The sequence below is a fragment of the Canis aureus genome, chromosome 21 (assembly GCF_053574225.1).
Source record: "Canis aureus isolate CA01 chromosome 21, VMU_Caureus_v.1.0, whole genome shotgun sequence".
NCBI lineage: Eukaryota > Metazoa > Chordata > Mammalia > Carnivora > Canidae > Canis > Canis aureus.
The window spans coordinates 43567580-43584123 of NC_135631.1; the positions used below are offsets into that span (position 1 = coordinate 43567580).

Genomic DNA, 16544 nt, shown 5'->3' on the forward strand with positions numbered 1-16544 from the left:
GTAAGTAGAATGTAAAACAAAAAAAGCAAACAAACCTCTCCCTCCGTTGAGGGTTCAATGTCGGAATAGCGAGAATCACAGATTATATCATCCACTTTCTTCATGGGGCCAGTGGAAATGCCTGGAAACGAGCTCTCGCAGTCATAGGCAAAGTATCTGTACACGCCCCAGGTTTTCCCAAAGTCAGATGATCGTTCTATCAGCATAGCGGCAGGCCGGAATGTCTAAAGGTGGGTTAGAAAAGGCTCATTTCATGTTTTTTTTATTGGTAATCTGGTTTTTTTTTTTAATGTCAGATGAACATATCACTCAACTGTGCGCCACAAACCCTGACTGGTATTTGGGTTGTGGCTAGATTTCAAATACTTCAGGCTGTTCCATGGAGCCTCCTCCTGCAGGCAAGTGTTTAGCCTCGAAATGTTGCACTTTCTCCCACCCTAACAGAGATGAGTAAGCTGTTTCTCTTTAGAAGCTGATTATAAGTGGGACTGAATAGCAAAAACTCTTTGGTATAGGCAGTTGGCACCTGTTAGGCTACGGGCTTGTTCTTCATTTATTCATGTAATCATTCAACAGACGTGCAATGACTGTTGCTCAGTATCGGGCAGTGGTCTGCAGGCCACAGATGGCCCAATGAAGCACATAGGTATAAATCATTTACGATACAAAACCCCATAGTAGGGTCTCCTGCAGTGTGCTTCGAGGAAGGAGTAACAAACTCGCTATTCCACTCCCCAAAGAACTGAAACAGAGACTTAGACAGATGCTCGTACATGAATGTTCACAGTGGAGTTCACAATGGCCAAGAGGCAGAAACAACCCAAGTACCCATCAGAGATGAATGGATAAACCAAACACGGTATATACATCCAAGAGAGTATTCTTCAGCCATAAAAAAAAAAAAAAAAAAAAAAAAAAAATTCGATACTTCCTACATCATGGATAAACCCTGAAACCATTCTACTAAGTGAAAGAAGGTAGACACAAAAGGGCAGATATGGTGTGATTCCACTTATAAAGGAAACATCTCAAATAGGCAAATACACAGAGACAGAAAGTAAATGAGGGGTTTCCAGGGGCTTGGGGGAAGGGGGCCATGGGGAGTTATTGCTTAATGGGTAGAGTTTGGAGTTGGGGTGATGAAAAAGTTCTAGAAATACATAGTAGTGATGGTTGCATAACACTGCAAAGACACCTAATGCTACTGCACTGTATACTTGAAAATGGTTAAGAAGGCAAATTTTGGCTATTTTACCACATACACACACACAAAAGCTAGGAAATGCTCCAGAGCATTCCAGGCGTCAAAGTGGACCCTAAAAGGGTAGGTGTCTTCTGGGCAGTGGGTAGAGGTGGCTACAGGTGGCAGAAGAGGTTGGCGAGGGGAGGAAGGAATTAGTTGGCCATGCAAAGTGGTTTCCTTTATTTTTCTGCCACGAAAGGGAAACACTGAAAGATTAAGTGGACAGAATGAAATGGTCAGACTGTAATTTCAGCATGGTTCTCGGACATGGAAAAACAATAAACAAAACAAAACAAAAAAAAAAAAAAGAAAAACAAAACAAAACAAAAAAACCCCCAAGAGACAAGGAAACCAAGTGAGAAGAAAAAAGAGGAAGGTCTTAACTCCAGCATTACAGCATGGACAGAGAGAAAGAGATGCAACAGGCTGCTCTGAAAATTTAGGGGACTTAGTAAAATATATTGAGTTGTACCTGCTGATCAATCAGGTTTCAGTGGAAAGGGAGAAAAGGAGAGAAACATGGGCACCTGAGCTTGGACAGTGGCGGGGGGCGACTGTACTGCTAACAGCAAAGCCACAGAAGAGAAGGAAGCCATCTGGTTTTGGACTGGTTACAAGTGAGACATCCACAAGGGGACGCCTACTAGACAACTGGAAGCTGGTCTGGCATCCAGCTGCATGAACAGAGCTTGAACCATGGATTTGGGAATCACTGTTGGCGTGCAATATTTGAAACCCCCAAAGATATGATTCCCCCCTCCACCAAAAAGTAAAGGGCAAGATTAAAGAGTCAAAGTCATTGCTCCAGAAAATGCATCAACACGGGACTAGCCAAAGAAGGAAAGAAAGTGGAGCCAGGAGCCTTCATTACATCATCTCTTAACCTCCTGTTACGGGCCGAATGGTGTCCTCCCCAAATTCTTATGTTGAAGACCTAATCCCCAGACCCTCAGAATGTGACTGTATTTGGAGATAGGGTCTTTAAATAGGTAATTAAAGCAGAATGACGTCTTACAGTGGGCCCTAATCCCTTGTCACTGGCATCCTTATAAGCAGCAGCAATTAGGATACGGACATGTCCAAGGGAAGACCAAGAGAAGAGAAAAGAAAGACTGCCATCTCCAAGCCAAGGAGAGTTTGGGCAGTGGAAGACATGTTCCAATGCAGGGGGTACAGAGGGCAGTTGGGCCGGCCCAGCAAACAGAACCCCAACAGACCCTTGCTTCCGAATTAAAACCAATGCTTGGAAGAAACACTCTAAATTTGACTGTTAATGGTGAGACTGGTACATTCCCAGGCCTCCTTCTGCCTTCCTTAATAATCTTGATGGCCTTTTTCACGGATAAAAAGAGATAAGGGTAAGAAAACGGAACGTCACATTTTCAGATTCTTTGACTTACTACTTGCTTGGGTTTTTTCATTTTTATCTATTCTAGAATATAAGAAAATGATAGTTGATTAAACTCGAGAGTATGAGATGAAGGGTTTTTAAGTAAGAAGAAAAAAAAAAAAAAACAATAATTAACTCAGCCATCAGACCTGCCTCCTGGATGGTGACACATGGGGACAGCCCAGCCTGATGTCTCTGTATCAGAAGTGAGCAGAGGAAAAGCCTTACAGCAAGTGCTGGCTGTGCCTCCTTCTCCCTCCCTTCTGGAAGCTTCTGAGTCCCAAAAGGCCACTGACGAGTTATCCAATTCCTTGTGGATGGAGTTAGCAAGCTGCTGGAACCCAGGACAACACTGGTCTGTTCAGAGTGGAGGCCCTTCACCCTCTTTGCTTACGCATCAACCTGCTACCTCTGAATTTATACTCAATAAAAAGAGCCACGATTTTGGAAACAGCGTGTATATATTTCATAGATTTCACTGGTGCACGAAAACCCAATCCACCTAAGCCAGCAGCTACCTCCATGGCCAACGTGTGTTCTTCACCACCACCTGCTCCTGCCCTGGCTCCTGTCGCTCTATCACCACGCTCCTGCTTCCACAGCTTGGACATCCAAGAGACCTTTGCTTCATCCCATTCCTTGCCCTCCCTTCTATTGTTCTGCTTCTTATCCTTCTCCGATTAGTGGCTGAACCTTTGATTCCAAATGGCCCAACTGAGGACTCTCAGGAAAGTGGATGAGGAATCTCCAAGGCAGTCGTGGAAGTGGAGGGTAACAGTATGGTAGCAAGGGGATCGTGTGTGATTTGAAAAAGCATTTCTGGTGATACTTCCGGGACGAACTGGCTTCAGGGGTGGCTCCTTCCTACATGAGAGCCAGGCCCGGGTGCGTGAACAGCAGGTGCTCTCCAAGGTGAGCCCCCCATCAACACAGACATCAACAGGGGCCTCCCCATGAGCCTCGGTTCTCATGGTCCCAGGCCCTCCTCTGTTTCCTCTCACCACCTTCCTGAAATCCAGTCTCATTTCCTTGTCAATGGCTCCCTGTACAGTTCACACCCCTTAGCCAGCAGGCCCAGTCCTTCTGTCATCTGACTCCCCTTCCCCCCCACCTCCCCCACCCCTGCCTTAAGGCACATCTACACCTAAGAAACCCTGTGTGAACTGTCCACCACCAGGGCTTTGCTCTCAGACGGTGTCCTCTTGGCAGAATGGTTTTTCTTCCACGTCCTCCCACTGAGATCCTGCTCAGCCCTCCTGGCCCGGGTCACATAGAGCCCCAGACCTCTCCTCATGAAGCTTTCTCCTTTATCCCAGGCAAGGATTTATCTCCCCCCTCCTCCGTGCCCAGAATGGACACTGTCTGAACTTCTGCTACGGCACTTAGCACACTCCATGATAGAAATTATTTGCAAGTCTACGTTCCCTCCTTTTAGTAGATGGGAAGGTCTTGGAGAAAAGCAATGGTGGTATCTTTAAAATCTCCCATAGGACCTAGGGCAGTTTCTTACAAACAGAAGAGGGCTGAATTCCTTTATCCACTTACTCATTCAGTAAATATTTGTAGAGTAAGCACTATCTGCTAAGCATCAGCATATGTAAAAATGATCGCATGCCGTTCATGTGCCAGGTAGCAAGATTACGCCTATTCCCGGAGCAGAGGCCCAGGTCACCCAACCCTAGAGTAGAGGTGTTCTTATTCTTCCGTTCTTCCTTCCAAAGAGGAAGCTCTGGCCACACGGGCCAGTAAGGGGCAGAATGGGGACTCAGACCCAAGCCTGTCCAACCTCCTGGATGTCACTTTTCACACGTGAGCTAGAATCCAAAGGATGAGTTTTCTCTCACCAGCTCCAGTCTGGCAACTCGTACCCATTTCCTCATGTCTCACCACCTCCTGTTTGACCTTCTGCACTTGTGTGCGCAGTTTCATCTTTGGCCCATTGTACTCATTTGAATGACTATTTAACTACAGACTATGTACCCAAAGGACCTCTGGATGTACAGAAACTCAGAACTACCCATGTAGGCAAACAACAGATGCCCTTTCTGAAGTAAAAGATAGGACCATCAACATGAGTGACGATAAATTTTGTGTATTTTTAGGTGTCACATAACATGAAGGCAACATTGTCCTGCATGGCTGAGTTTTACTTCTAACGGCCATGCTCAGGGGTTAATGAAGGGAGGAGGCACAGTGTTGAGTTGCTTCCTGAAAGCACCCCCCACTCCTGCACCCACCCCATCCCCACCTTCCCCAGTATCAGGTGTCACCGTGTAAACTTTCCTCTCCATCAGCAACAGGACCTCTGGGGGGGATGGGCAGGGGATGAGTGGTTCAGGCCTGGGAACCAGCAGTCCACCATCCCTCCTAGTCATGTTCCGACTTCCGTGCCCATCCATGCTCCCTGGCCTCCGGGCTTTGGTAGAGGACACGGTAGGACTTCCATGGCTACCCACACACATGGTAAAGCTACCCCTGGCACCTTTTCCTAATCTGAGAGGGTACAGATAAGGCCCCCTACTCCAACCAAAAACTACTCAAAGTGATTTTAATCTGAGAAGCAATAGGTAAATTATGGGTATTATGTGCATCAACATGTACTTTAAGCCATGTGAAGTCTGTCATTTCCAGGCAGCTGCTTATGAAGAAACAAAGGGACTTTGTACAGAGAAATTCCCTAGCCCCGGAGTCAATTTACATCTCTAAAAGAAAAAGGATGAGAAAATCCACATTTAAGAAGGCATACACATTTCTTAAGGAATGGTAAAACTGTTCCCACAAATTTTGCAAACCCTTGCAAATGAAAGATAATACACTTCCTTTTCAGTTACCAAGCTCGGCATTAAAACATCAACACAGGGATCAGGGATTTACTCTCCAGATGTTTTATTGTGGTTTGGGAGAGAGTCAAAACTGCCTCTCTCCGTGGGGAAATAAAAAGAGATCTAATTAAAAGTTTACAGTTGAATTACCTTAGAATAGAGGCGCTCTCTCTCCTTCTTGCCATGAAGATAGAGTATTTGTTAAACACAGTTATTCATGCCCATCTTAAAAAGCCGCTCAATTATCCCAATTTATGGCAACAATAATATTTAAGTTCCCATTTAGGCCGACTCACAACAGACATCCATACCAAAAAGGGAATTACACCGTGCTCTCAACGTGTCATTTGAGAGAAAGCTACAAGCTCCTTACCTTGAAAGTCATGATGAGATGAGTAAAATGGAATTCTGCTTCCAAATCCAGTTGGATAGTTACATTTTCCACGCCTACAGGAGATTTTTTAGAAATAAAAAAGGAAATGGTAAGGTAAACAGGGCTATCTGTGAACAGTTGGGATGATTTTCTTAAATTCTCCTCATGCCCCTCCCTAAAATCCTCCTTGCATTCTCTCTGGATATGAAGCTGAAAACTTGGTTTGGGTGGTAAGGCACAAAATCAGAAGGATTCTCCGGTTTTCCCCAAGTCATTCCAGAGATCGCCATATTGAATCTACTCACCAGAACAAGACATCTCACAGGATGCCTCTAGTTACTATCAAGTAAGACAGCTTTTGCTGAGGAAAAAAGTAAAACATCTTCCCAATCCTCCAAGCCAAGCGACTCTCCAAGGAGAAGGGGGGGGGGGGGGGTCACTTCCTGTGCACAGTAGGGGTTCAGCTTGCAACCTAAAGCAGGGGACCTGATCCTCCTCCAGGAAAAACACAAATATTCCTTTTTTTAAATGCAGCCGCAAAGAAAATAAATAAGAGTCTACCACACATATTAGTTATGCTCCCATTTAGAAAGACCTATCCCTGATGGGGAAGCCTTTGGATGCATCACCACAACGGAGAGACAATGCCAGAGACAAAGAATCGGCCAAATAAATAAACTGGCCCAGAACAAATACTAACATCTTCCCTTTCAGGGGGAAGCCTGAACAAACAAATGAGCCTTTGCACCATGCCCCGAGGGTCGGTCAGTCCCACGTTAACACACTAAAAAGGCCACTGGAATTCCAGAGACTGAAAGTACCTCCTCCTCTCTAATACCTCAGGCCCTCCAGCCTGCCAGTTTGCTAATGGAGACCTCTTGCATGTTTCCTGTGCTTGAGAGAGCTTTTGGGGTCCACCTTCTAGAGCAAAAGAAGTCTTAAAGCCAGGATGACAGGAATGTGTCAGAATGAATCATGTCAGGGGCTGGTGTATTTTCAGGAAACCAGTAGGACTTCTGAAATAAACTCTCCCACTGGAAAACTGCCAAGCCAATTGTAGGGGGTGAGTGGTGGTCACCGAAACGGATATGAGTTAGTTGGAATGTTAAAGAAAAACATTATAATCACACTAACTAACCTTATCTAACTTATTAAAAAGAGCCATATTAAAACCTGACTCTGGACATTTCGGAGTGAAATGTTAGCTCAGCCACTATGCGTCCTCTTCTCTCCCAGGCTTTTTAAAAAACCTGCCATATTTGTTCAAAATGAAGATAACAGAATAATGTAAAGTACAAACAAGACCGGTACCCTTTCTGTAACATAAGAACATACGCTGCAATGCGCGCCCTAAAAGCACATTCCATTTTAGATTTATAACCTGATAACGCATTACAGTTTTTTTAATATGGGAAGAAAAGTCCACAAGGAAAAGAAACAAGAGGATTCTTTCACGGGGTATTTGATTTGTGTCAGACTTAGAGAGAGATCATCAGGAAGGGGAGGTGAAAACTAGATTTACACCCCAAGCCTGGTTCTTTGACTGAACACTGATAATTTAATGCCACCACCTAAATCTCAACTTGGACAAAATCCACAGAAAATGGATAAAATCACATCCATAAAGAACAGGGTAGGAACAATCAGTCTGATTTTCTGAAGACCAGGCTTCAGCTGAACCTCCTCTAATCTCCTGTGACAGAGAATACAAGCCCCTCTACTCGAAAATCCGTCTTTCTGGCATTTGGCCTCTCTTGCTCCACAAATTCAAAGTTGCAGAAATTGATGAACTCCTGATGTGACCAAGAAAAACCCTCCCCTGGAAGTACAGCACGTGATGACCAGTTTTCCTGTCTATCAACTTGATGCTAAGGTTGAGGCGTCCTTCTAATTGTCTTTTCCCGTCACTGGAAGAATGCGGGCAGTCAGGACATACTCTTGCTGTTTGGAATAAGCTCTATGCTATTGCAGAAGTCTTCTGTGATTTAAGTGCAGAGTTACAGAAACTTCTCTTTCGCACTGAACGATCAACCCAGATAACCTCCCCTAAGAATGGATAACGCTCTAATCGACACATGTGCTCTGAAGAGCAGTCTGTCTCAGTCTAGTAACCAATGCAGTGCCAAGGCTGACCAATGAATAATCAGCCCTTCCCGGAAACCAACAGTCTTCTAGAAAGTAAGTGTAACCTCATAGTCAATGACAAGGAAGCCTATTAAGGGAGTTCCTCTTTACAGAGCGTTAACCGACAGCAAGCATCCGAATGCTTCCCAGGGGTAGGGCACACAGAGTAGAGAGATCCAGCAGAGTCCATGCTCTCGATGGCCAAGCCTAGGTACGCTTCTTGGAGAGCCAGAATTCTCATAACTTTCTGGAGGGTCTAATGGTACCATTGCTACTTAAGAGACATAATAACTCTTCCTTTATGTCCCAAAGTTCAGCATTCAAGTTTGAAGCAAATGCAAAACTACCTGGGGCTTAGTTTCCCAGCGAAGTAACATCCCATTCGAAGAGTCTCCTAAACCCAAACCCAAAAGCAAAGAAGGGGAAAAGGGGCTGGATTCACATACTCACTAGAAAAATGGAGTTGGGGTCATATCCAGGTTGACAGTCTTTGAAAGATTACATCTAGTGCTGATTCATTGTACTATTACTGAATTTTCTCTAGATGGAAAAGGCGGTGGTGGTAAGATAGGGGCTGGTTCCGTCCTTTCCTCAGGGGTTTGATCAAAATGGAAGATGCTCTATTTTGTGGAAGATTAAGGGCCATGCAAGGCCTTCTCACACAACCAACAGATATATCTTGCCCCCACATAGATTCCCCTGGGATGAGGACTACGAAATACCCCTCTGGTCTAGCATGAAAGACTGCTTGCTCATAGAGAGTGCATGTTGCAGGAAGAAAGATCAGATTTTCCCCAGAAAAGTTAGTGCTTCAGGCAGTAAATCTGCCAAAGGCCATAATTATAGGGCAGAGAAACCAATCAAGATGACCAATACCCAGGACCTGTAAACCCCTTCCAGGTGACCAATCACACTCCATGGAACTTGTTTCCACACCAACCACATACCATTTTCAGATTGCCACCAAATCTTAAGGCGGTTTGGAGCAAATGTAGTGACCACATTTTCAATGAGATGACTGTCAGGATTGAGGGTCTCGTGATAAGGATCTTGTGAATTGCAGATGAAGCATTTTTTGTCCTCCTGGAAGAAAAGTGAGTTTCATGAGTCTAAGCAGCAATCATTCTTACACACACACACATCCAAAATTAAGCCCACAGTACAAGAATCACACGTACTTGCTTCAAGAAAAATCCACGTGTCAAAATTACTTATGTGACATATAATAGGCCTTTAGCTTTTTAGCTTATGGAGTATGAATGACTTTTGAAAATCTCCTCCACTCTTGTAAATTCAAGGTCAAAAGTAAAAGCAGGCATTGTTTCCACAAACTACTAATTTAATCGAAATGAAATTTCAAGGCATAAGCCTTCCTCTCCACGAAAAGCTAGAGAAGCTTACTCTTCAAGTTAAATGCAGAAGAGGTATTAGAGAGTTTTTGCTGACATAAAGCAAACGGAAAAATGAAAAGGAAAGAAAAAAAGAACAATTCCTTTGGCCTGATTATCTAAAACCTACATAAGGCAGAGGCCAAGTATTAGGCAGATGTATTTAAGAAGCTTTGGGAAATACAGAACCAGTTTTCTCAGCTTCTGCTCTGCCCCAGCACTGAATCTGTGGCTGCAGCTTGTTGTAGGCAAACCTACAAACCGCTCAGAATATTTAGAAGTGGGTACCAGGCTGTCTTGCTGTATTGGAAGCACTGAGACCAATTCAAAGAGCGTCAACACGGACCTCAATAAAGCTCAGAATGGCATCTACAGAGAGCCACAGGTATCTCACATTTAAACAGGGATGATATTCTGATAAGGACGCTATCAACAGATTGTACTTCTAGGTCTGTATTTATTTAGCTATTGGTTATCCTCTTCCTTCCAAAAGGATTTAGGGACTAGCAAGATGTACTAAGAAAAAGAGAGAAAAAAAAGTCAGGAATGCAATGAGACCCTGGACAAAATACTTAAGATTCCTGCCTCGATTTTCAGACCCATTAAATGTTTGAGAGAAGTGCACACCCAGTCCCTTTCTTTAGGCTCCGATATCTGTAAAGAGCACTCCACACTTCCATGGCTAATCACATCAACCAGAGAGTCTGCCTCTACTTGGCTTTTAAGACAAATGCTGCAAATTCTCATTCTGGTCAAAGCCGGTTTCAGAATTTGGTGATTCATTTACAGGATATCCTCGCCTCTGAGGTAAATGTTAACATAATATTTTAGGTAAAATGTACATGCTAATATTAGACAAGGTAATGTCGACTGCCTTCATTAACTTGTAGTCAAGGAAACTAATACCAGAACAATTACCAGAACTTAAAAAAAGTTTAATTATAGCCACCCTTCTAATCAGGAGGAAGCAGTCTAGACATCTCCGTATAAACCTGGAAGCAAATGAGCAGAATCCACTTTACCGCATTCCTTTGGTTTAATTTATCAGGTCTCCAGTCTCTGCTTTGTAAAAGTGACTCCATTTTAAGGCATCCGTGGTACAAACCACACAACACTGACCTACTCGCAAAGGACAGGGACACAGCTAGGTAGAGAGACCAAAATTGGAGGGATCAGCTCTGGCACTTGCCCTGCATGTTAGACTAGTTGCCTTTTGCTTGCTTTAGAGACCAGAAATACCGGTCTACTTTAACAAACAAAACAAAACAAAAAAACAAAAAAAAAATTTTTTCATGGAAAAAGCTTCTGATTCGAAGCAGTTTGTTTTGGGTCCTTTGTTTTGTTGTTGTTTTTAAAATTAGTTTTGACTTTGCAAAAACGTGACCTTTGAAATCTATGATCGAGGCACCCTGAAATTTCATTTTGGTTCTCCTCTATCAGGGTACCATGGCAACCAGGGCATTTTTGAAAAAGTATCTAATAGAGGCAGGTGGGGAACAGCAGCACATGAGAGAAAATCAGGTTCAGTGATTGGAGTGACCTTGCAAGGTGTCTCTGCTCGGCCATACCCTTTATCCAAAGGAAACAGGAAAAACCCAAGATCACCACTCAGCGTAAGAAAGAAGAGGATAAACTATGTTTTATGCACATTTCCAAGAAGGTCAGATTTAAAATAAAGACAAAACCAAGAACACTCAGGACTTTTGAAGTCTCTGGGTCAGGATTCTGGGCAGGGGCCAGGTCTGCCTGCAGCCCGGCCTTTCCATACTGACTATACCCTTGGTGGAGGCGGCAGGAAATGTTTAGCGGATACAACTGTGCAAACTGAAATGGTGGAAAAAAAAAAAGGGGCGGGGGGAGGTGAGCAACCAGTCTAATCCCGGGACTCCCCGACTGGCTGCGCTTCCTCTCTGGCTGGCGGGCAGGATGTGGAGTCCCCAGGGCCCGGCCCCTAGGTCGCGCGCGGCAGGAGGAGGCGCGCAGAGCCTGGAGCTGGATCTCCGCCCTCACCTGGAGGTGGCTGACGATACAGTAGGGCTCCGGCTTGTGCAGCCCGCACGTCGAGGTCACCGAGAGCCTCTGTGCCCGGCCGATGAGAAGGTCGCCGGTGGCGGGGTAGCAGCTGCCCTCCGCGCAGCCGTAGCTGAATTCGGGTTCTTGAGCGCGCACCTGGGCTCCGCACAGGGCTGTGGAAAGGGCAGGCGACGGGGCAGGTGGGGGCGAGGGCACAGGAAGGGAGCGAGCCCGAGCAAAAGGAACAAGCAGGGGTGGGAACAGAGCAGGTTCGTTGGAAAGCAGAACGCACAGGAAAGAGGCACACGGGGAAGATGAGCGAGGGACGGGCCGGGACGCGGAGAGGGCTCGGGGAGAGACACGATGTCACGCTTGTCCAGCAGCCCTGGACCGCATTCCCGGGTGACCCACGGACACCCAAGCCCACCCAGATCTGCACCCCGGGGGGGGGGGGGCGGCTCCAGCCGCAAACGGCAGACGTCCAGACCAGCCGCCTCGATGCGCCTGTGCCTGGACCTGCGCGCAGGGAGGCGAGAGCCCAAAAACCCACGCGCGCGCGGTCGGTGGTGAGCGCACGAGCCTCGGTGCACGCGGCAGCCTGTGCATCTTCCGTGCGAAACCGTGTGTGCGCGCGCGTGTGCGGGTGTGCGTGTGTGCACGCTCGGGGGTCCCGGGCGCTCCGCGGGGTCGAGGCAGCGGGACTCGCAGGGGGGCGCCGCTTCCCCGGCAAGGGGCGCGTGGACGAGTCCCTGCGGCTTTGGAGCCGCTTCAACGCTTCGTCATCCCCGGGAAGCACCCGGTCCAGCTGTTTCTGGCGCCATCCGGGGGCCAACGGCGATGGTTAATTGAAGCCACATGGCCCCAGTCTGTTCCCGGGGCTGAGCCTGCGCTCAGCCCGAACACCTCGCCGGGAACGGGGCTCCGGGGGAGCCCTCGGCGGCAAGCCCCCCCCCCCCGCCCCGGGAAGCCTGCGCCCCGCAGGGAGGGCGGCGCCGGGGTCTCGGGTCTCTCCGGGGGTGCGGAGCCCGGAGCGGGGCCGCGGGAGCCCGGGTCTGGGCGCGCAGCCCCCGGGATGCGGCTCCGCGGCGATCGTCGCGCGCCGACCTCCGCCGCCACCAGCCCGTCTCCGACCCTCCAGGCCCGCCGGGAGCCGGGCAAGCGGCCTCGGGGGTCGCCCTCCCGTCCGAGCCCCCCGCGCCCCGCCCCGCCCCGCCCGCGGAATTACCTAAGAAACTGAAAGCGAGCACCTGGAGCGGCCCCATGGCAGCGCCTGCAGCCGAGGCCGCGCGGGGCGGAGGGGAGCACGCGCCGCCGCCCCGGTCCCCGCTCGTCCTCTCTGGAGAGGTGGAAGGAGACGGAGGGGGAAAGAAACAGAAAAAGGGCAAACGTTCAGAGAGAGAGGAGGGGCCCGAGCCTGTGCTGCCGCCCCGCGGAAGCGGGCCGGGGTCCGCAGGGGTCGCGCGGCCACCCGGTCCTCCCCACCGGCCGCGCGAGCGCCGTCCCCGCCGCCGGCAGCCCGAGCCCAAAGAAGGGAATTAGAAAGTTTGGCCTCGGGAGGAACCGGGGGAGGCGCCTCCGCTCATGCGCACACGGAGCAGGGGCCGAGGGGGCGGGCGGCGGCGGCGGCGGCGGCGGCCGGGCGGGGAGGGGGTGAGGCCGGGGCCACCCTCCCACCTCCCGGGGCGCCGCTTTTGTTTTAAGGCCGCGCCTGCGGTGGCCGCGGGCTGCGCGCTCTCCCGGGGGCGGGGGGGGGAGGCTGCGGGGCCGCCCCTGGGGGCGCGTGGCCGATGTAGGTGCGGGGTGCGGGCGCCGGCGGGGGGGCGGCGTCGGGGCGGGTGTGGGGTGCAGGGTGCGGGGCGCCGGCGGGGGGCCAAGGCAGGTGTGGGGTGCAGGGTGCAGGGTGCGGGGCGCCGGCGGGGGAGCGCTGCGGGGCCGCCCCCGGGTGCAGGCGGCGAGGGGCCGGGGGTGCGCGCGGGGGGCGGCCGGTCTGGGGGCGCGCGGCCGAGGTGGGGGCGGGGTGCGTGGCGCCGGCTGCGGGGCCGCCCCGGGGGCGCGCGGGGGGCGGCGGCGTCGGGGCGGGTGGCGGAGGTAGGTGCGGGGCGCGCGGCGCCGGGGGAGGGGAGAGGAGGGGAGGGGAGGGGAGGGGGGCCGCGGGACCTACCGCGCGCTGGGGCGTTCACACTTGCAAGGAGTGAGTCACGGAAGGGCACCGGGGAAGGCGGGTTAACCCTTTGGAAAGAGAGGGTCGACCTGTGAGGCTTGTTGCGGAGAAGGAAGGGCGCCGGTGTCCCCGGGCTCGGCCGCCGCGACGTCTCCAAGTGTCCAGGCGGCGGCGGGGGAACCGCTCTTCCCCGGGCTCCCTGCGCGCGCATCTGTTCGGGACCCGCCGGTGGCCCCTGCCACCCAGGTGGCCGCCGCATTGGATTACCCACCTAATTCCTTTTTTTTTTTTATCTCCTTCTTGCTGTCATTCAGGGAATTTCTCCAATGACACTACTGTTGGTGAGGCCCTTTCCCATCTCACCGTGACAGGGTTGATTCACGCACGCACGAGACACAACCGCCAAAGCGCCACCTCGGCAGCTCTAGAGAGGAGCTAACTCCACCGTAGACAAGTCGGGGGGTGGGGTGGGGTGAGCACTGCGTGCCACCCGTCTGGTTCCATCTGGTTAATGCAGAAGCTCACCCAGCTCCCGGGGGTTGGGGCGGGAAGAGAGGCTGGCGTAGGGCCACCCTTCCAGTGACAGCCCGATTCTGCTGCCCTAGCAGAGGATGGAGTCAAAGCTGGGGTTGTGGCAAAAGTGCCCTGCGTGTGGGGAGCCCCGCCAGTTGCCAGTCCAGTCGGGAATCTGCCTGTTTTTAGTCCCCCCGCCCCGGGGGAGGGGAGAAGGGTTTAAGTGGCTAGTTGGTCGGCGTTTAACTTCACTGCAATGAAGTAGGGCCCAGGGAAAGTTTAATCATTAGACCGCAGAGTAAAGCTGCTTTATGGGTTTCTAAACCTCCTCTGTGCGGCGGGAGGCAGGAGCCTCAGGTCTTGGTGATACATTAATTATTCACTAAATCAGCACTTGCCCTGTTGCAGCCCCAGGAGAGGTTTGCCTCCAAGCAACAATGTGCAGGCTCCCAGGTGCTGGCTGGAGGGGCCCGACCACACAGAGAAAGCAGGTGCCGTCGTGAGCCTTTAACATCGCAACGGAGGGTCTGCAGAGCTTAATTAAAAAAAATATTCGGAGGCAGTTGCTTCTCCCCCCTTGTTGAGCTCTTTTTTTTTTTTTTTTTTCCTTGTTGAGCTCTTAATACCCTGGGCCAAAGTTGCTTATTAGTTTTTCATCCGTACACATGGCAAGCGTCGTTCAGTTCTGCCTCTTGCAGGAGCCTGGCTTCTGCTTTGACCTCGGCTGAGCCCTCCCTCCCTCCCTCCCTCCCTGCTACTCGGCAGTGATTTTTGTCCCTGGGCAGTGTCTTCTCGTAGATTGTAAGGAGTTAACCCTTCAGCACCGTTCTAAAGCCCAGGGCTCTGACCACCTCACTCTCGGGCAAACAACGTTACCGAGAAAGTTAGGAGGCTTGTCGAGGGTTTCCTAACACGTATGTGCAGGGGATAATGTGTATCATACACATGCACGGTCCAACCATTCCATCTGAGTTTGTCTGTCTCCATTCCCCATCCCGGAATGTACTTCTGTTCTGGAAGTGTGTGCCCTCCTCTGCCCTCTTAAGGGCACTGCTCTCACATGTAAACTGCTCGATTTATGCATCTTAAGGGAAAAAAAAAAAAAAAAAACACAAAACCTGTCTCTATTCTCTACACTTCTTTCCTCCTCTTGACTTCTTAACCCATGTGCTTGAATGGCTAGTCTGCTCTTCTGTTTCCTCTTGGTTGCTCATTCCATCGTAATAGGACCTCCATCTCCACCTGTGGTCCCAGTGAGGACCACGGACCCTCTAACCGCCAAGCACAGTGGTCTTTTCCCTACTGGTCTCTTTGTGGCTTATCTCACATGATCACTCCCTTCTTGAGACTTTTTTTCCTTGACTTCCAGGACACAATTCCAAAATTTTCCCGTAGGACTTTGACTCCCCCCTCTCCCACTTCTCTTTCCCTTAAACATAGATGCTCCGAAAGGAGCTTCTTTTCCCTCTAAACAGTCTCATTCATGCCCCACCTCCCCACACCTTAGCCTTGGTACTTCCTACATCTGTAACTCTAGCTCATACCTTGTGTGCAGTTTACGTCCAATTTCTAACAGCCTATTGAGTAGCTCCACTTTGATGGCCCATAAGTACCTGCCTTGCAAAACTGAACTTGTCTTCCCACCCATCCTCTCTAGAACAAAAAATGTGTGCTATTTCTAATGTCTGTTATTGGCACTGTGCTCCACCTCTGCGCTCAGGGTGAGCCTGGGAACAGGACTAGCTATAGGATTTGTAGGGCCCAGTGCACGATGAAAATGAGCATGTGGGCCCTTTGTTTAAAAATTAATGGTTTCAAGATGTTGACAGAGCATTAAGCCAAGCCCCAGACCCTAAAGATTCCCACGTCTTTAAACCCAGCCCGGCTTAAGACTCATGTTGGACATTCCCCTCTCCTTACCTTTCCCTAGCACGAGGTTCCTGTCCTTTCTATTTTGCTGGCAGCTAGCCACCATATTCCATTGCTCTAACATCATCACCCTGCCCAACATCATCTGTCCTCACGTCGGGTCTGAACCCCTGCCGGAGCCCCTCTGGCTGCCGTGTCTATTCCAAAGTCTCCCCTTCTTGTCCAATCCTCCCTGACATCACCAGAAGGACTTCTGAGGCACATTTTGATTACATCATTCTCTTGTTCGGAAGCCTTCAATAGCTTCCCTCTGCCCATTATGAGCTGCTTAAAGTTGCCTGTTCAGGACATACTTTATACTTTGGCTCTCTGCTCCATGGACCCTCGGTGACCTCATCAGCTTGGTGAACTAGACCATGCGTCTTAAAAGCCTCTGCTTACAGAGTTCCTCTCTTCCCTCTCTCCACTCCCAACTCCGTCCACCAGCACCTTATAAAAGTCTGTTCCAGCGTAAATGACCTAATGCTGTAACTATTTGTTTATACTCTTATCTCCAATAGACAGGGAGATGAGGCCAGCTGTTGTGCAACATTGATTCGTGCATAAACACCGCCTAATGTGACAGGGGGCACATCGTAGGTGCTCAAT

The 16544-nt window shown here is 49.8% G+C and overlaps 1 protein-coding gene across 1 annotated transcript in view; it reads right to left on the reverse strand.

Moving 5' to 3' along the window:
* The window catches only part of LAMB1 (laminin subunit beta 1), a 69233-nt gene extending 56544 nt beyond the window's left edge, over window positions 1–12689 (reverse strand). Inside the window, exons 1-5 of the mRNA XM_077864052.1 lie at window positions 12579–12689; window positions 11351–11526; window positions 8900–9035; window positions 5829–5902; window positions 36–224 (exon numbers count right to left, since the gene is read on the reverse strand). Coding sequence (XP_077720178.1) covers window positions 36–224; window positions 5829–5902; window positions 8900–9035; window positions 11351–11526; window positions 12579–12615 — 612 coding nt within the window. The 5' untranslated portion in view covers window positions 12616–12689. The remainder of the gene's footprint in view (window positions 1–35; window positions 225–5828; window positions 5903–8899; window positions 9036–11350; window positions 11527–12578) is intronic.
* Between the last annotated feature and the right edge of the window lie 3855 nt (window positions 12690–16544).